This window comes from Trichosurus vulpecula, chromosome 9 (assembly GCF_011100635.1).
Source record: "Trichosurus vulpecula isolate mTriVul1 chromosome 9, mTriVul1.pri, whole genome shotgun sequence".
NCBI classification, from domain to species: Eukaryota; Metazoa; Chordata; class Mammalia; order Diprotodontia; family Phalangeridae; genus Trichosurus; species Trichosurus vulpecula.
In genome coordinates this window covers 15,780,240-15,796,902 of record NC_050581.1, presented here as the reverse complement: position 1 = coordinate 15,796,902, position 16,663 = coordinate 15,780,240, and the positions used below count along the sequence as shown (strand labels likewise).

The 16,663-nt window shown below is 39.0% G+C and overlaps 1 protein-coding gene across 1 annotated transcript; it reads right to left on the bottom strand.

The window, feature by feature from the left end:
- Positions 1 to 654: 654 nt before the first annotated feature.
- On the bottom strand, positions 655 to 16,204 carry TOPORS (TOP1 binding arginine/serine rich protein, E3 ubiquitin ligase). The gene is made up of 2 exons (XM_036739198.1): positions 15,920 to 16,204; positions 655 to 4,203 (listed from the first exon to the last, which is right to left on the bottom strand). The coding sequence occupies exon 2, from the start codon at positions 4,198 to 4,200 to the stop codon at positions 1,210 to 1,212; it is 2,991 nt and encodes a 996-aa protein (XP_036595093.1). The 5' UTR covers positions 4,201 to 4,203; positions 15,920 to 16,204; the 3' UTR covers positions 655 to 1,209.
- Positions 16,205 to 16,663: the final 459 nt, after the last annotated feature.

Below are 16,663 nucleotides of genomic sequence, written 5' to 3'. Positions count from 1 at the left end.
CAGAAATTTATCATTTGGAAATAATATGGAACAAATAAATATCACAGGTAAAGGAAATTTTCTTCTAGATCATACTCTTAAAATTTTTCATTTTCAAAACATCATATCCTTTTTTAAAAAAAAGTTTATTTCAACCTTTTCTATGTTTCTTCTACCTTTCTTTATGAACTCACTATTCAACCCATTTCTCATTACCACCTCTATACTAACTTCCCATTTGTACATCATTTTGAACTCCAAACTTAAGGAAATATTATTATTCAAAAGTCAAATTCATAATAAATCCAAAGTCTGCTGCTCAACCTCTAAACCTGTGTTTAATCTGGTTATTTTCTCAACTATAAAATAAGGTTGAGACATAGATTAAATATATCCCACTAAGAATATGTTATGGTCAAATATAGTAAGAAACTAAGGTAAAATATGTTACAAAATAAATGCTAAACTCTTAAAATGGAAGAGACAAATTTACAATCCTGAATAAAATATGTACTAGTTACTAGTGTATAACTTTTAAAGACCACTTAAAACAAAGTGGGACTAATGACAGCCTTCCCATCAGATATTTTCTAGGATTGAGCTTCAATTCAAGCATGTCACACTACACTAGAAAAAAGAATATTATGGTGGGAAATTTGTGGATATTTTTTGGTTAAAATATTATTGCTTTATTGAACTTTTTGCTGAACTCATATTTCATTAGCACTCAAGTTAGACATGTATACAAAAAACATGAAAACATTTCTTGGCAGAAGTCAAAGTAATTCATGCAGATAAAAATAGTCTGAATTAAACCTTTAAAGATTGTTTCAAATTATACAAATTTTCTAAAAAAAGCAAAAACAAAAACAACTTTACCCATCATAAAGTTTTGTAAGCAAATTTCCATAATAATTTTCTTAAAAATCATAATTTTAAAATATCCATTGAATATTTTATAGAATGAGAATTCAATATGGCTTTATGAATTACAACTTCTGAAATTTACATTTTTATTTAGATAAAAAAGAACACAAGTTTTAAATAAACTGTTAGCAAGGTTTTTTTTTTTAACTCAAAAGTGCTTATCTTTGAGTTTTGTTCACTTTCTGAATAAAATGCTCTTACAAAACCTTAACTTGAAAATCACTTTAAGAGTTTAAAAGGGAAGAAAAAATATCTTCACCAGAAAGTTTCATCTTTACATATCTTAATTAAATGTAAAACACGTTATGTCTTTTCTTCAGGACCAATACAAGACTTTTTTATGAGATGCTTTGGCAGTCTTAGTATTAATGATGGTCGTTCTGGAGAAGTCTCTATTACTGACGTCTTTGGAGACGCCAAGTGTACAGATGGTTCAGTCTGTATAGATTCAATGTCACTGTGCAGGTTGCCCATACCAGAAACAAAAGTGCTCTCCCTCACAGCAGAAGTCTGTTCAGTTGAGGTTTCCTGGAGTGGAAGATTATCTATAGTCTTGGTGACATTATCCAAATCACCATTACATGGGGTGATTTCACATTCCTTGTCCAGGATAGTAATTCCATCACTTTGGGCAAATCTATCTTTCCTCTTAATTGGTCCCAAGACAGGAGAGGAAGATTCTTTTTTACTCTGCTGAGTTACCAAGGTGGCACAACTGTCAGACTCAATATTTTCTTTCACTTCTGGTTCCTTGTCACTATCAGTCTCAATTGTAATCACAATTGGAGAAGACTGTGAAGAATTACTTGTATGGTGTCTTTTGTGTCTCCTCCTATGTTTTTTCTTTTTCTTTTTATGATGTCTATTTGTGTCAGTAGTTTTGCCTTCATAAACTATCTCTACACTTGGGCTTCGGGCCCTCTTCTTCCTCCTCTTGTGTCTATCCCTGCTGGATCTATCTGAAAAGCTGTCACTCTCATTTTTGTAGCTTTCACCAAACTTGGAAGATTTCTCAAAACATTCTCCCTTTCCCTTGGAAGAATCTTCAAAAGATTGTTCAGTCTTTTTATGGGTACCCTCCAAGTGCCGAGTTTTGTACTTTCGTTTCCCCCCAGGCTTTTCACATCTCACTCGGTCAGATCCTACAGATACATCTCTTGATTTATTACTGGACCGACTCCTTGACCTGTGCCTTTCATTGTAGTAATGTCTCCTCTCATTGTGACTACTTTCCTTCCCAGCATTTGTTCGTTCAGAAAAGGTCTGAATTCTAAATTCTGGACTAGAAGATTGTCGAGGATAATGAGCTAGAGTTCTCTTCCTATATGATGACTCATAGCCATCCCTGTTCCTACTATAGTAAGTATACTCCCATTGATATCGTCTCGTATAATTATTTCTTAAATAGTATCGTTCCCTATCTCTGCTTCTTGATCTTCTTTTACCATGATCGCTGCTCCGAGACCTTGATCTGCTTCTCTCTCTGGAAACAGTGCTTTCACTGCTTAAGGATACTGTTTGGCTTTTTCTTGACCAACTGTTATCTCTAGTTCTTGATGCTTTCTTGTCTTTTCTATCTTTAAGTTGACTACTATCTCTGCTTCTTGATCGTCTGCTTTTTGTTCGTCTCTTTCCATGATGTTTCCTACAGCTCTTTCGGTCATGTCCACCTCTGCTTTGAGAATACAAATCCGAACTTCTTGATCGTCCCCTCTTTTTGGATAGTCTATGGCTACATGGAGAACACACTCTTTCTACCGTCACTGATGAGCTCAAGTTCTTAGGAGATGATGAAACTGATCGCTTTTCCATTTTTGATCTAAGTATCCTACCAGGAGGTGAGGTATCAGAATTACAGTGACTTTTATTTATTTGCCCATCTTTTGAAACAAATGAATGTGGAGATGAACATCTACTAAAATCACTGTCACTGGAGCTAGGATCTGGCTTCTTCACAGATTCATTTTTCTGAGACTCCGATTCTTCAGAGTCAGAGGACAGTTCAACAAGTTCTGGGGTTCTCTCAGCCAATGGTTTGACATATCCAACAATGACACAATTGTCTGATGAAGAATCAGCATCATCATTTAGGTCCTGATTGGTATCTATACCCATTGGAGTCTGGGGTCTACTTCTTACAAGTTCTTCATCTGAACTGTCAGAAGTATTTAAAGGAGAAGACACAGCTGCAAAAACCTGCTCTGAACTTGAATATGATGGCCCTGGAGTTTCATCATCCCATGGAGCTTGACTAGCAGTCAATGCATTAGTATCTAGTTCCTGATTATCTGCCTCATCAGGAGATATGGTAATAACTGAGGAGTCTGACTGGCTACCTTCCTCATATGAAGGAGCAGGGCAGTCATAATTAGCATGTTGATCAAAAGCTTCCATGTTAAAAGGAGATCGAGCAAAACTGATAAATTCATGTAAAAAGTGGTCAGTCCGATTAAGTAAAAAAGGCTTTAAGTCATCGACAAAAGCTTGACTCTCTAAATCATAGCGAGTAACATTACTCATGATGATGTGCTGAACAATATTGACTAAAGATCCATGAGTTCCAAAGAGAACTGTTAGTTCACGCTTTAACCACGGAACTAATCTGTGAAGGCAAGCAGGATTTCTACGGAAAAATTCAGCTGAAATATCCCTATAGCGGCCACCATCTTGAATATGCCTAACACGAATACCAGAACGATACAAAGTTCTTCTGAAGTTAATCATATCTGATTCTTGAATTTTCCGCAAGGATCTTCCTTCTTGTCTCAATATATGATGAATTCCACTGTCTCTCTGTCGTACTGGTGGAGCAGATAATCCTTCAAACAGTACTCCATTGTCAGGTGGTGTCTCAGTCCTTCGAAGAGAAGCACTCCTTTGGGAATAAGCAGAAGCACTTCTTTCCCTTCTCCAGCTAGTAGTTCTGTAGCGAAATCTTCGCCCATCAGGACTAGCAAAGGAGCCTTGAACATATTCCTTGGTCATGTTCCTATATGAGGGCCTTAGGACATACTCCTCAAAGTCATTTTCTGCCCTCACTGAATGGAAGATAGATTGAAATGGCTGTTTGCAGAGTGGACATTCAGCTTTGTTTTTTGACCATTCCTGTACACAGCGGAAACAGAATTTATGTAAGCAGTGCCCCAGATATGCCACATTGTCAAATTTGTCCAAACATATAGGACACTTAGAATCAGGAGAAGCATCAGCAGGAACTGTCCACTGCAACTTGCTGGTACCAGCTTTAGGTGAAAAGTTGTTGTCCACTGTAAATTCTTCAGCTGCTGATGCCATTACCTGTAAAGAAAAAGAAATATCAGTACACTGGGATGTTAACCTTATTAAGAATGAAGTTACAGTAACAAAAGTAAATGAAACCCAGAACCTTATATCATACAATAGTAAAAGTACTCAAGAGTGGTTAAATTCTGCAACTAACTAGTTAGAGCTCTTTACTTTGGGACCTGAAAGGAAGGCTATTATTACTGAATTTTATTTTTCTACTTCTTTGATTTCTGAAAAATTGAATGAGACATTCAAAGAATGGACATCCAGGACTACTTTACATTAATTGCTAGTACCCAGTGTTTTTCCTCTGGTAATTTGTTGGACTTCCTGAGAAAAGTTTTTTTTTTTTGGTTCCCAAAAAAGGAGTTATCTCGCTCCATAGTTTACCTACCAGCCACTGCAAGAGGACTTTTCTACCCAATACTGTGGGAAGATTTTGTCTGCCATGCTGCTTATTGTTTTCTCTATTCACCTTGACACTGGCTCTTAAGATATATTGATAATGAAATAATAACTAGGACACTGGATCTGCTGCAGTCAGACGATAGGTATTCAAATCCCAGTTCTGCTACTTAGCACTTATATGACAAAAGGAAAATCATCTTCCCTCCAAGCCTCAGTTTACAATTTCATTGGACGATGGGTTTGAACTATATGGTCATGAAGATTCCTTCCAGTTCTGTCACAAATAATCTTTTCCCGTTGAAATTCTCTCTCCTCCTTAACTTGGTTTTTCCCCCTACTGTGGTTCTGTTCTTCCGTGCCCCAATCTTGTTTACTTTTATCTCATGTTATCTCATGTCTGTTTCATTTGTTATCTTTCTCCCATAGTACAGTCAGTAACCAGATTCCATCTATGCACATTATGTACATAGTATAAAAATTATGTACATAAAAGCTTTCTACATTTTGTGTAGAGGCTACCAGCTTAACCAAGTTATATTGTTTCCTTTTACCTGAAGTAAAACATTTAATTAAAAAAAAAAACTTACAAAAATTCAGTCATTTCATTTTATCCATAATAGGATCATAGGTTTCAAGCTGGAAGAGCCAATAGAGGTTTTCTAGCTTTACCCATTCTTTTTACAGATAAGAAAATGAATTACCTTACCTTTCGAATTACCAGAAGACATTCAGGGATTTGCCTAAGTCTCAGTCTCTCTCTCTCTCTCTCTCTCTCTCTCTCTCTCACACACACACACACACAAACACACACACAAACACACAAACACACACACACACACACACACAGCTAAAAGTAAATAGTGGAGACAATATTTGAACCCAGGTTTTCTGAATCCAAATCCACTGCTCATCACTATGCCACACTGCCATCAAATGGTATTCAAAGAATTAATAGTAGAAGACAGTTATACCTCAGTTCTTATTGGATTACAAATTGCAGACCTATCCAAAAAAAAAAAAAAGTCAAATCAGTTATTCTGAGGCTGGTATGTATAGTTTTTAAATTGTGTGAGCTCTGTATCATGGTGTTCATTCCTAAAATACACTTTAAAAAAAAGTTTCATAGCCCATCAATCAATTGGGAAAACGTTTGATAGTAGATCTGAAGTGATTGCTTAAAATAACATATTGGATTAGTCATGGATTCATTTATTCATTATTCACAAATATTAGCCTTCTTTCCTTTATCTTCAATTAAGGGTACCAAAAATACTAAATTCAGCAAGCCTAAACAAAGTAATCTTAGAAGAAAACTGCTTTAAATTTGAGACATTATTTCAATGGTTATAGATATTCCCTCTACTAATACAGTGTCTTCTTATCCTGTTCAATTTTCACCCATTTCACCCTATTTTTCACAATTCCTCCCATTAAGGATGACTGAATGTGCTAGAGGCCACCTTCTTGGTCTCTCAGTATTTTGTGGATACCAATGTAAAATTTAAGAAAGTCATCTTTTATTGCTTTCTCTCACTACCTGTTTTCCTCCAATGTTACATATCCTTGATGACATATTACCATCACTTCTCATATGAAAGTTATTGAAAACAGTATGACATAGCTCAGGTACAATCACCCCACTTTTCTACACTGCACACTGGTCATTTGCAACTGATTCTTTGGAGTTTATGCTGATCACATTATGGAAGAAAACTGTATTTTAGTCAAAATCTGTCAGAGACAATTTGTTAAAGACAGTCATTTCTGCTAGGCAAGGTTCAAATAGACAGAATTCCACCAGTTAATCAGAATGCCTTCTCAACTAAAAAAGCAAGAAAATTCCTACTATTGGCTTGGCTATCACAAGCAAAACCACTACTGATCAAGTAGGAAAATTAAGATCAGTCATCAAATTATTTTCTGTTCAAGAACGACTTCCATTGAAAACGAGACAGAAGATTTTATAAACCCAGGATGCTTTCATATTATTTTTAATAATGCTGAGGCCTTAATATATTTAACTATGTAGCATAACTTCTGGATTAGTTTGGGAGTGGGTGGGTGGAACTTTAGTGGCAAGGAAGAACCTGGAATCACTTAAAGTAGGTGTTCTTAAAAAAGCGAAGCCATTTAAAGTACAGGTTGACGAATCCTATGGACCACCTCAGAATATTATTATTAAATGCACAAATATAGGAGATTACAAAGGAAATTAATTATATTAAAATAGGCATATGTACACACATACACACACACACACAATTTCATGGACCACAGGTTAAGAATGCCTGATTTTGAGCACTGAAAATTTGAACTAAAAGAACTGAATGGGAATCAATAGATGGGGAAAAGCAAAGAGGAGATTCAAAGGGCCCAGTTATAAATGAACTCTTCCTGCAGAAATTTTACATCAGTGGCCATATATTTTAACTAGGAAATAAAGTCTCCACAACACCGTGGTTACAGTAAATGTTAATGACCTGTCATGAAAAGGACTTCAAAAGACATGAGACAAATTTTAAAATAGTAACTTTTGAACTTGGGGCAAAAAAGCCATTAACTTTTCCCAAGAGTTTTAAAAAGCTGGCCTCTTATTGTGCTAGGGGAAAAAGCTACCTTGTGTCTACAATGTGGGAAAGTGATTAACACAAAAAGTCTAGGATGATTTAAAAGAAATTTTTGTAGAAAACAGTGGTGAAGCTAGGGACATTAAATAAAATAAAATTTTGTAATAGTGTGGTTAGTGACAAAAAATACCATATAGTCCTCCCCATCCTAAGCTACTACAAGTGCTAAGTCAAGAACTCAGATTTCTCTGATATCCAGAAGAACCACTGAGAACCCAGAGTCACCTCCACAGTACAAATGGGCACAAACAGAATTTTAGTGGAGGTCTGAAGTTCCTAGACACTTTTAAATGCTTCTCATATTCTTCTATTCAATAAAAGGCATACCATCTCCTCATACTGTTAACCTAATGAAAAGGCTAAATGGAGAAATTAAAATCTTGGAAAGGATCCAACCTTCCCTGTCACTGACTGAACATGATTATATTTAAATTGTACCATAAAGATAAGTGTCTACCCCTTTTGTTAAAAGACCACAAGAAGACTCTTAATAACCTCACTAATAGCCTAAAGGGTACTCAAAGACTGAGAAAAAAATGAGAATTAGGAAGAAGCACAAATAAAATACTGCACATTGAGATGACAATAAACCTTATACACAAAAATCTGATAAACTGGGGAAGGGCTATCCAAACCATAAAACATCAATTATATTTATATCCATAAAATCAATTAATTCACCTTCCTATATGGCACATACGAGGCTATGGATTAGTGGATAAGAGACTAGCCATGGAGTCAGAAAGGCCTGGGTCCAAGTCTCACCTCTTGACTGAATACTGACTTCCTGCTTCTATGTGATATGCGGACAAATCTGGGAATCACCAGCGTAGAAATGATAAACTGAATCCATGGAAGCTGATGAGATCACCAAGTGAAATAGTATAAAGGGCGAAGAGGGCCAATGAAAGAACCCTGTGGAACACTCAATTAGAGGGCATGACGTATATGAAGATCCCCTAAGAGACTGAGGAACAGACTGACAGGCAGGAGGAGAACCCAAGAACGGTATTACAAAAACCCAGAGCAAAGAGTATTATCAAAGAAAAGTGGGTAATGTCTCTCCTCTCAGATTGGCTAACATGACAAAACAGTATGCTGGAGAAGATGTGGAAAAACTGAAACACTCTTACATTGTTGGTGGAGTTACGAACTGATCCAGCCATTCTGGAGAGCAATTTGGAACTATGCCCAAATGGCTATAAAGATGTGCATACCCTTTGACCCAGCAATACCACTTCTAGGGCTGTATCCCAAAGAGATCACACAAGTGGGAAAAGGATTAGTATGTACAAATTTATAGCATCTCTTTTTGTGGTGGCAAAGAATTGGGAATCAAAGGGATGCCCATCAATTGGGGAACGGCTAAACAAGTTGTCATATATGAATGTAATGGAATATTACTGTGCTATAAGAAATGAGGAAGAGACGGACTTCATAATAACCTGGACTTACATGATCTGATGCTGAGTGAGGGGAGCAGAACCAGGAGAACAATATACACGATTACAGACACACGGTATCTCTGATGACTAACTTTGATAAACTTGGCTCTTTTCAGCAATACAGGGTTCAAAGACAGCTCCAAAAGACTCATGATGGAAAAAGCTATCCACATTCAGAGAAAGAATTACAAAGTCTGAATGCAGACTGAAGCAAACTATTTGTTCTCTCTTTTTTCCTTCTTTTTTGGTTTTGTTTCTTCTTTCTCATGGTTCATTCCATTGCTTATAATTCTTCTTTACAACTTGATTATTGTGTAAATAAGTTTAATGTAAAGGTATATGTAGAACCTATATTGGATTCCATGATGTCTTGGGGGGAAGAGGGAGGAAAGGGAGGGGGGGAAATTTTGAAACTCAAAAACTTGTGGAACTGTTATAAACTAAAAATAAATAAATACAAGAAAAGTGAGTAATCAACATCATAGGCTGCAGAGATGTCAAGAAGGATTTGAATTGAGAAAAAACCATTAGATTTTCCAAGTAAATGATCATTAAAACTTTGGAGAGAGCAGTTTCAATTGAAAGATGAAGTTGGAAGCCAGGCTGTAGAGAGTTAAGAAGAGGGGAGAAAAGTAGAGGCACCTATTGTAGATAGCCTTCTCAAGAAGTTTAGTTATAAAAAGGAACTGATATGAGATGATAGTGGGGATATACTTACCAAATGAGGGTTTTTTGAAGATAGGAAGACTTAACAGGCAGTAGGGAAGCGCCCAGTAGACAGGGAGAGATTGAAGAAAAGTGAGAGTGGGGATGACAGATGAGGCAATGTCTTGGAGAAGACAGGATGGAATGAGGATAGATTGTACATGTAGAGGGATTAGCTTTGGCAAACACAATGGCCACTTCTTCATGTGAACCAGGGGTTAAGAAGGAGACAGTGGCAGAAGATATCCGAGTGATATGAGATAAAGGAGAAAAGAGGAAATGGCCTCAACTTTTTCCCATAAAATGAAGCAAGGCGGTTTGAGGAGGGATTAAAAGGTTTGGAAATGCAACAATAGGATTGTTGTTTGTCCTTCCTTGTGTAAGAGGACCATGACATCAGGAAGGTGATGCCATGACTTGCAAGTGATATGGACTGAAGTGAGGAGGGCTGTGCAGTCACCAGCCTCACTTTCTCCCCCAGAGCCCTCTGGGTCCAGTGGCAAGATATATAGATCAGGATGATGGGAGATGGCCCTAAGTGAGTAACCAGAGAGGTATAAAAGGATTGCCTTGAAAAAGACTCAAGAGAACAGGGGAATATGACAGAGTTTGTGCTAAGCACTTGACAAATTATCTCACTTGATCCTCACGACCCTGGGAGGTTAAGTCTTATTATTATCCTCATTTTACAATTGAGGAAACTAAAGCAAACAGAGAATAGGAGACTTGCCCAGGGTCACACATTAGTGTCTGAGGCCAGATTTGAACTCAGGCCCTCTAGGTCCAGAGTTATCTATCCACTTTGTAGAGTTGTGAACTGGTTCACGAATGAATGGGTCAAGATGGAAAAAGATTGTAGCTAGTACAGGGGCGATGGTCTGGAGAGATTGGAGGTCATGGTGTGGACTAAGAACAGGGTTTGGGGTTTGCAGAAGGTAATATATTTTATTGAAGAAGGTTACATTTTAAATATTTAGTGTCACTCTTCCTCATCCCTCACTTAGCCTCTTAATTTTTTTAATTACCTCAGATTTTGCTACCAGTCTCCCATTCCCCTCCCTAGTTTAAGGATGACAGCAGGTACATCAATATTTCCAAAAACAAATCAAGATATTATCATAAAGGGGTAAAATCTGACTTTCTCAGTATGTTAGTTGGCAAGTTATTCCTCTGCCTATTAAGTATGGACCTATTTTCCTATCTATATTTCAGTAGTAGCCTGTAACATGCTTTGAGTCTTTCCCTTATATTCTGATTATGATTCATTTAAGTAAAAAAATCCCCACTGGATCCTGTGGGATAAAATATGAAATAAAACAGCAGTTAAGCCCCTTCTATCAATGCTAAACTCCTTTTCCAGACTTATTTCACATTACTTCCCCATTCCCATACTCTTGCTAAACAAACTACTAGAAGGCCTCAAAACTGATCCGGCATGCTCTCTCATCTGTGTATTAGTGTTGGGCTGGAACAAACTCTTTTAATATCTTAATATCAACCAACAAGAATTTATGTTCCAGGTATCTGGCTGGTCCCTGGGCAAACAGAAAAAAACCAAAACAGCCCCTGCCCTTAAGGAAACTGGGTGCAACATCACATGTACCCACACATACCTCCTTGGTGCCATTCCCCCCCTCTCCCCCCAATAGAAAATAATTTTTTTTTTTGGAGGGGAGGAAGAGGCACTAGCAGCTGGATTAACCTAGAAAGGCCTCATTCAGATCATGCTGCTTGAGTGGAACTTTAAAGACGGCTAGCAACTGCAAGAGATAAAAAGTTGAAGAGGGAGTAAATTCTAAGCAGAGAGGACCACCTGTGACAAGGGAGTTTGTAAGGAACAGCAAGATAATACCTGATATTACTATGGCATTTGCAAAGTACATACATTATATGATTTGTTCCTCACAAAAAACTCAGTAAAGTAGGTGCTACTATCACCCCCATTTTACAGATAAAGAAACAGGCTTAGAAAGGTTAAGTAATTTGTAAAGAAAGGATCATATAGTAATGTACCAAGGCAAATCTTGCACAAAAATTGTACAAAAATTGAAGCCAAATCTTCCTGACTCCAGGTCCACCACTCTACTGATTATTCTCTATTGCCACTTGATGAGAGCTCCTCTTCTTCCATTCTCTTCAGCTCAAAACTATATGACACCACTTTCCACTACCATTCCCCCATTCTCTAACAATGGGGCAGTCCTTAAGACCAGGGCCAACTCCTTTACCCCCTTCAATTGATCTCATCTCCTCTAGCAGACTGCAACCTCAGTCAACCTCTCTGGACTCTTCACCCTCTCCCCATCTACTAGTTCCTCTTCTTCCACCTTCAAACATACCCAAGATTGCCCCATTCTTAAACATTAAAAAAAAATTTTAAACCCTTCACTAGATTTTATCACCCCCTATATCTCTCTCCTCCCTTTCTCATTCAGCCAACCTAAAAAAGCTGATTGTTCTCCTTACCTCTGATTCCTTTACTCCTCGACCCTTTGTAATATGGCTTAAGATTTCATCAATCAATTGAAACTGCACTCTCTCCAAAGCTACCACTTATCCCTAAAATGCCAAACCTGATGGTCTTTTCTCAGTCTTCATCCTTTTCAACCTAGCTGCAGTGCGTGGCACTGCTGATCACTGTCTCTTCCAGGATATTCTTTTATTAGTTTTCATGACACTGCTCTCTCCTAATTCTCTTACCTGTCTCATTGCTCTTTCAGTTTTCTTTGGTTGCTCATCATATCACATCCTCTAACTGTAAATATTCCCCATGGTTTTGGCTTAGGTCTTCTCTCTCGAACTCTATCCTTTGGTAATTTCATTGGTTCCCCATAAATATCATCTGTATGGAGATGACTCATACATCTATATACTTCTCCTCAACTTCAGTCCCCTCTTCTAAACATCGATATTTTTTTCCAAAGGTGCCATCATCCTTCCAGTGTCCCAGATTTATAATCTTGTCATCATGCTTAATTCCTTACATTCATGATATTTGTGTGTGTATATATGTATATCTCCAATCAGTTGCCTCCGAATTTTCTACCACCAATTTGATCCTCTCCACCCATACAGCTACTACCTAGTTCAATCATTCATAAGCTCTTGACTAGCTTATTGTAACAACTTCCTAACCGGTTTCCTAGCCTTTCTCCCCATTCCAGTCTGGCCTACATACTGCTGACAAAGTGATTTTTCTTGAGAGAAGACCTAACCATGTCACTCCCCTATACCATCAACTCCAATTGCTCCTTATTGCCTCTGGGATCAAGTGTAAATTTCCTCCATTTGGCTTTTAAAAGCTCTTCCTTATCTTCTTTTCAACCTCACTCAACAATATTCCCACATTACTCCCTCTTTCAATCTAATTTAATTGGCACTCTCTCTGCTAAACACACACACACACACACACACACACACACACACACACACGCCCTCCCCTACTTTTGTACTAGCTACCCCCCATTACCTGAAGTTCACTGCCTCACCTCAGCTCCTTGGAATCCCTTTATTTCAACAGCAGCTCAAGTATCACATTCTACATGAAACTTTTCTTGCTTCCTCCTGACAGTACCTTCCTTCCCAAAATACGCTGTATTTAAATACTTCTATTTATTCTCTATGTATTTTGTATGCGCTTATATGTGTATGTATCCTCTATTAGACAGTAAAGTCCCTTCTAGTAGGGATTGTTTCATCCCTTATATCTGCACACACAGCAACAGGGAGGTACTTAATAAATGTTAAGTTAGTTGATCTAGTTCCTTTAAGACAAAGGTTAGGGGTTATCTGCTCTAGGAAGCTTTCTCCCCAGCAAATGATTTCATGCTCATCAAATTTTCTAGAGTATTTTACCTGGATCTTTGCTTTCCTCTTGTCATATTCTATCCACATAAAGTTACTATGCTCTGGTAAACTTTTTGAGGGAAGCTAAGTTCTTTTGACTGTATTCTCAAGACCTAGGCACAGTACTTTGTGCACAGAAGAGCTTGAAAGACGATTAATGAATTGAATCAAAGATTACCTTATTCTGTTTACAGGCATACCTCATTTATTGCACTTGGAAGATACTGTATTTTTTTATACCAATTGAAGGTTTGTGGTAATCCTGTCTCTAGCAAGTCTTTCAAGCACCATTTTTCCAAAAGCATGTGCTCACATTCTGTCTCACAATTTGGTAATTCTGGCAATAATTCAAACTTTTTCAACACATCTGTTATGGTGATCTGTGATCTTACAATTGTAATAGTTTTGGGGCACCCTGAACCTTGCCCATGTAAGACAGTGAACTTAATTGATTAATGTAAACGTTCTGACTGCTCCACCAACTGATTCCTTTCTCTCCCTCTCCTCAAGCTTCCCTATTCCCTGAGACACAATAACATTGAAATTAGGACAATTAATGACCCTAAGTGGCCTCTAAGTTTTCAAATGGAAGGAAGTCAATCGATTCAGCAAACTTAATTTTTTTTCTTATTTTAAGAAATTGCCACAGCCACCCCAACCTTCAGCAACCACCACCCTAATCAGTCAGCAGTCATCAACATCAAGGCAAGACCCTCCACCAGCAAAAAGATTATGACTCAATGAAGGCTCAGATGATAGTCAGCATTATTTTTAGCAATAAAGTGCTTTTTAATTAAGGTATTTTTTAAGATATAACTACAACTGCACATTTAATAGACTACAGTGTATAGTGTAAACAAATTTCATATGCACTGGGAAACAAAAAAATTCATGTGACTAGCTTTATCGAGATATTTGCTTGATATTCAATTTATTGCAGGGGTCTAGAACCCAACTGGCAAGATCCCCTAGGTGTCTATATTGAGTAATCTGCTCTACCTCAGCAGACCTTTCCACATGCCTGTGAACAAAAAGGTCTCTTATACAAGACCCAAGCTCTCCAATCCAGCCAAAGCATCAAGTTCTCTCTGATCCTGCTTTCTATTCAACTCAATATGCTTCATTCTCTCCATCTTCCTCTCAGCGCCTTTGAACAGATAGTCCTCTCATGCCAGGAAGGCACTAAAAGTCTATTAAATCAAGAAGAATTTATTAAGCACTAATGCAAACACGTTGGGGATACAAAAAAGCATAAAAACAAGATTCTTGTCCTAAAGGAAATGACATCCTAATGGGGAATTCAACGTACACACCCTCCTTACCATAGCATCTGTTTTCCTTCAAGATAAAGCTCAGAAACCATCTTTTCTGCACGTTTTCCCTGACCAAACCCTCCCCACCCAATGCTAAGGCCTTCCCACTAAAATGTACCAAGACTTCTGGGAAACCAGTTTTTAACTACTTTGTACAGGCAGATAGTGGCCCAAGAGATGGTGTGTTGAACCCAAGTTCAACAGGTGAGAAGACCTCAATTCAAATCCTGCCTGAAACATTTGTGTGACACAAGTCATTTAGTTTCTCTAGGCCTCAGTTTCCACATTAATAAAATGGGGATAATAATAGCCTGCAAATCCCAGGGTAGTTATGAGAATAGAATATTTGTAAGGCACTTTGCAAATTGTAAAGTGCTCCATAAATGCTAAAGTGTTTGGCAAACCTCAAGGTGCTATTTAAATGGTTTGCATCTATAGAAGCTTTGAAAAGTATTTTACAAATACTGTCTCATTAGATGCTCACAACAAACCTGGAAGATAGGTGCCATTATTATTAGCCTCATTTTACAAATGGGGTTGAGGCAAACACAGGGTTAACTGACTTACATAGCTAGTGTCTGGGGCCAAATTTCAACTCAAATTCTCCTAATTCCAGGTCCAGCACTCTATCGACTGTGCCAAAATGCTATGATAGATTTAAAAAGACATACAGACAGATAACTAGGGATTCTGACCTTTTTTGTGTCATCACCCCTTTGACAGTATGGGAGTGATTTTCAGAAAAATGTTTTTACACGCACAAAAATAAATCACGTAGGATTATAAAAGAAACCAATTATATCAAAATATGATTAATAAAAAAATTTTTAAAACCAAGTTAAAGATCGCCGGTAAGAGCTTCTAACATTTAAGCTGAATACAGGCACACCTATATGTACTTATCCGCACTGGAATAAAAGCAAGCAAGGATAGTTTCCTTCTTTGCATACCCTGCATCTAGCACAGCATACCACACTGATCCTACGGCGGAGTTGAAAATAACGCCCACTTGCACTTTCTCATTCGAAGAATGGCCAAATCCTTGTAGCTAGGTGACCCCCAGGCCCAACAGGCTGCAGCTCCGGCTCCGGCCCTCCCTCTTCAAGTAAAACGAAGCTCCATGCTGATCTCTCAGCCCCTCTCCACAAACGCAGGCTCTCTGAGGGCCCGGAAGGTACCTCCATTCACAAACCTCCGGACTCGGCGGGGTTCGGAGAGCCCCCTCCAGGCCGTAGCAACGGCCACAGCTGCCAGGCCCCGGCCCAGCTCTTCGAAACCCTGGGCCCGGCCTCGCTAGGTTGGGAAGAGCGCTCCCGACACCCCGGAGCTCCGAAATTGCGCCGCCGCCCTCATCCCGGACCTCCCGTCCGCCCCCACGGCTCACCTCTGAGGGTTCCGGCACCGTCCCGACAAAGAAGGCTACCTCGGGGATAACCACAAGCGATCCAGACGCCGACCGGCAAGAACCGGCTCTCCCCCTTTCACCGCGAGCGAGCGTCTCCTCCCTCCATCTTTCAGGCGGAGGAGGAGCCAGAGGCGGTGACCTTTATGTCGTAAAGCGCAGGTTACCAATAGCGGGTTTCCGGCTAACGCAGAAAAGGGATGGGATCCTCCCCCGGGTTCGTCACAAGACAACATCCGCTCGCCCTCTTAACCCGCCAACCTCTCTGCGCACGCGCTAGGAGTGACGTTATAAAGCGCGTCTGCTGAGGCGGTAGGTCCTGCTTAGAAGTAGTGCTGAGGCCGTCTTGGGCCTTGCGCAGGTCCGGGTTTTACAGACCTTCCTTCTGCCCCTTTCGGTTGCCTCCTGGGGGAACAGGTGGCCTGCTTATTTTAGCCAACGTTAGCTAAAGAATCTGGAGCCAAAGTTCAAAACCTGCCTCTAATGATACCTGTAAAGCGAGTCGCTGGAGGCCGCTAGGGGGCGCAGCGGTGGGCCTGGAGCCAGCAAGCTGAACTTCAAATTCAGCTCTGACACCAGCAATATTGTAACACAGGGCAAGTCGATTCAGTTTATTCAGTTGAAAATGTGGTAATAATGGCACCTACCTCCTAGGGTACGTGTGAAGATCACATGAGATGATGCTTGTAAAGTGCTTGGCACGGTGTTCTGGCCAACAGAAGGCAC